At 51.8% G+C, this 2,273-nt stretch overlaps 3 protein-coding genes across 3 annotated transcripts in view; 1 reads left to right on the forward strand and 2 right to left on the reverse strand.

Moving 5' to 3' along the window:
- Positions 1 to 567, forward strand: part of PPTG_16057 (hypothetical protein) — a 1,180-nt gene extending 613 nt beyond the window's left edge. The window contains exons 2-3 of the mRNA XM_008913352.1: positions 66 to 173; positions 246 to 567. Of these exons, the coding sequence (XP_008911600.1) occupies positions 66 to 173; positions 246 to 388 (251 nt within the window). The 3' untranslated portion in view covers positions 389 to 567. The remainder of the gene's footprint in view (positions 1 to 65; positions 174 to 245) is intronic.
- PPTG_16058 (hypothetical protein) lies at positions 1 to 1,436 on the reverse strand. The gene has a single exon (XM_008913353.1). The coding sequence runs from the start codon at positions 1,370 to 1,372 to the stop codon at positions 572 to 574; it is 801 nt and encodes a 266-aa protein (XP_008911601.1). The 5' UTR covers positions 1,373 to 1,436; the 3' UTR covers positions 1 to 571.
- A 120-nt stretch (positions 1,437 to 1,556) lies between these two features.
- Positions 1,557 to 2,267, reverse strand: PPTG_16059 (hypothetical protein; the record flags this gene model as incomplete). Its single annotated transcript, XM_008913354.1, has 1 exon — positions 1,557 to 2,267. The coding sequence occupies one exon, from the start codon at positions 2,265 to 2,267 to the stop codon at positions 1,557 to 1,559; it is 711 nt and encodes a 236-aa protein (XP_008911602.1).
- Between the last annotated feature and the right edge of the window lie 6 nt (positions 2,268 to 2,273).

The following is a 2,273-nucleotide window of genomic DNA, read 5'->3' on the forward strand; positions in this document are numbered from 1 at the left end:
GGGGAGATACTGGTGACACTTGACTGATGTATTTGCGTGTAATTTGTGTTTGTTGGCGATAATAGAGCATATAGAAGGTGTGAAGACGTCGCTGGACCGATTGCAGACGTTGCTGAAGCTCATTCGCAATGAGCAGGACTACTACCGTGCCCGAGTACACCGTCACGTTCAGAGTAAGTACTAAGATGGTAGAACTGTCGAATATCTTTGCTGGATGTACTAATGGTGGCCGGATAATGCTACAGCGCTTGAGAGCAGCAAGTCCCGCATTATCTACTACACGATGTTCGAGTTGGCCGTACTGGGCGCCATGTACGGTGGGCAGTCTTTCCTGCTACACAAGTGGTTCAGCGATCGCGGCTACCTCTCCAAGCGCCAATGGGCTTAATTAAGCTGCATGGTGAAGTGCAAAAGGTAGCGTAAAATAGTGATGCTTTCTTCGCAGCTGACGGGATGGAGGCGAGCTGAGCAAAAATCCATCGAGACAAGTAGCGATAGAGATTCCCAATACCAAAATACCTGTTTTGCTGTCAGCTTACGACGCGTGCAGTCTTGTTAACGAACGATCGCTTTAGTAGTCTGAATCATCGGAGTCGACAGTCTCCAACTCATTGATTATCTGCTGGCATTGACGTCGACGATCTTCCGCGGTATCAGCACTTCCAGCAGCAGATACCGTGACTTGAAATGCTGGGTCACCTGCTCCCCCCGTCTTCACGGACAGGTAAAGCACAGGGTTGTTGGGGAGCGGAAATTCTGGGTGGAAGCGATACCTGCCCTCATCGTCCCTCAAAATGCCGTCGATCGGACTGATTTCCAGGAGATCTCTCACTTTTGTCAGCAAAAATCTGTCCGATGCCACTGTCACTTCAGTCGGGCCAGGAGAAGCTCCCTCCTCCGCACTTCGTAGGGCTTGAAACCTACCTAGCTGGAAATAAACCACTCGGAACGGTGAGCGCTTAGTGAGAGGCTGTTGTGTACCTGGACTGATACATTCCAACTCGATGAACCCTGCTATCGGACGAGGGACGTCATGAATCGATGCTTGCAGTTGGATCCGCCCCATAGCCCCGAGAGAATCAAGCGTTGCAGAGAAGAATGGCTCCTCTGAACTGTAGAGTTGAGCACGGATCTTCGTCTGACCCAACGCGATCTCCGAGTGGTTTTTCACGTCGATGATCAGACCTCCGTGGACTTGGTAACTGGAAGATATCCACAGATTCTGAAGCATGGCCGACTCCATCACCTCGTTCATCATGCGCATCACATCTGCACTCTGTGATAAACTCTGCCCCACGCGCTCAAAGACCGACTCAAACGACTGCTGCAGGCCGCCAGCGTACGCCCCTAGCGCCTTTGCCATGTCATCCATCGCAATTCAAAATTAAGCGCAAATTTACAATTATAGACATGGCTACACATGGTCAAGTGGTCGTTGCTGATTTCATGGAGTACCACCGCAAAGCAAAATAGTAATGCTTGAGAAGCTCTTTCGAGCAATCAGCTGCTCCTGGGCCACCCGCAGGCACTCAGAAGCACTTGTTTTTTTTTTGTGATCACGCTCTTGCCTGACGAGTGTAGGCCAAGGGACGGTCTTGTCCACGTAGCTTGCATTCAAGCAGTCGGCGCATGTTCCGGGAGGCGTTCACGTCTCGGTTCACAGTCATACCACGGCAGCCATTGTTCAAGCAATGGAGTACACTGTGAACCTTTTGAGTTCGTATTTCGCCATCCCGGCACAGTCGTTGCGAGTACTGGTTCTTGAGCTGGCGCTGGCACTCGAAATGAACTTTACTCGTGCGATACTCGGCGATCGGTATCACAGTGCAGTAGCGCGCGAGATCTCGTTCGAATACCTTCACTGGACCAGCAGGGCTCTTCTTGATGATCCCCGCGACGTCCTGATTGCTCCAGTCTCCGAATCCGACGACCACGCGCTTGCCTCTCGGAGTCAGTCTTTCACAAAGTTGCCGAAGCTTCTTCGTCATGAACAGAAAGATCCGGAAGCGGAGACGCCGGAAAGGCTTGAGCTGAGAGGACCTGAGAAGCAGGTCCATGCGCTGCGTCATGAACGCGATGTACACCTTCAGTTTCTCGGGTGAGGCAGTCTTCTTCGTGCGCATGTTGCGTATCGCCTCGAGTACTTTTGGGTGTCGGTCTTGCCACCCCTTGATCTTCTGCTTTGCCTTGGTGTACCGAGCTTCCTCGTAGAACTCCTTCGAAGAGCAAGAGACGCTTTCCTCGAACTGGTTGGTCGCGACAAACATATCACG

Source organism: Phytophthora parasitica (genome assembly GCF_000247585.1).
Source record: "Phytophthora parasitica INRA-310 unplaced genomic scaffold supercont2.53, whole genome shotgun sequence".
In the NCBI taxonomy this organism is placed as follows: domain Eukaryota; phylum Oomycota; class Peronosporomycetes; order Peronosporales; family Peronosporaceae; genus Phytophthora; species Phytophthora nicotianae.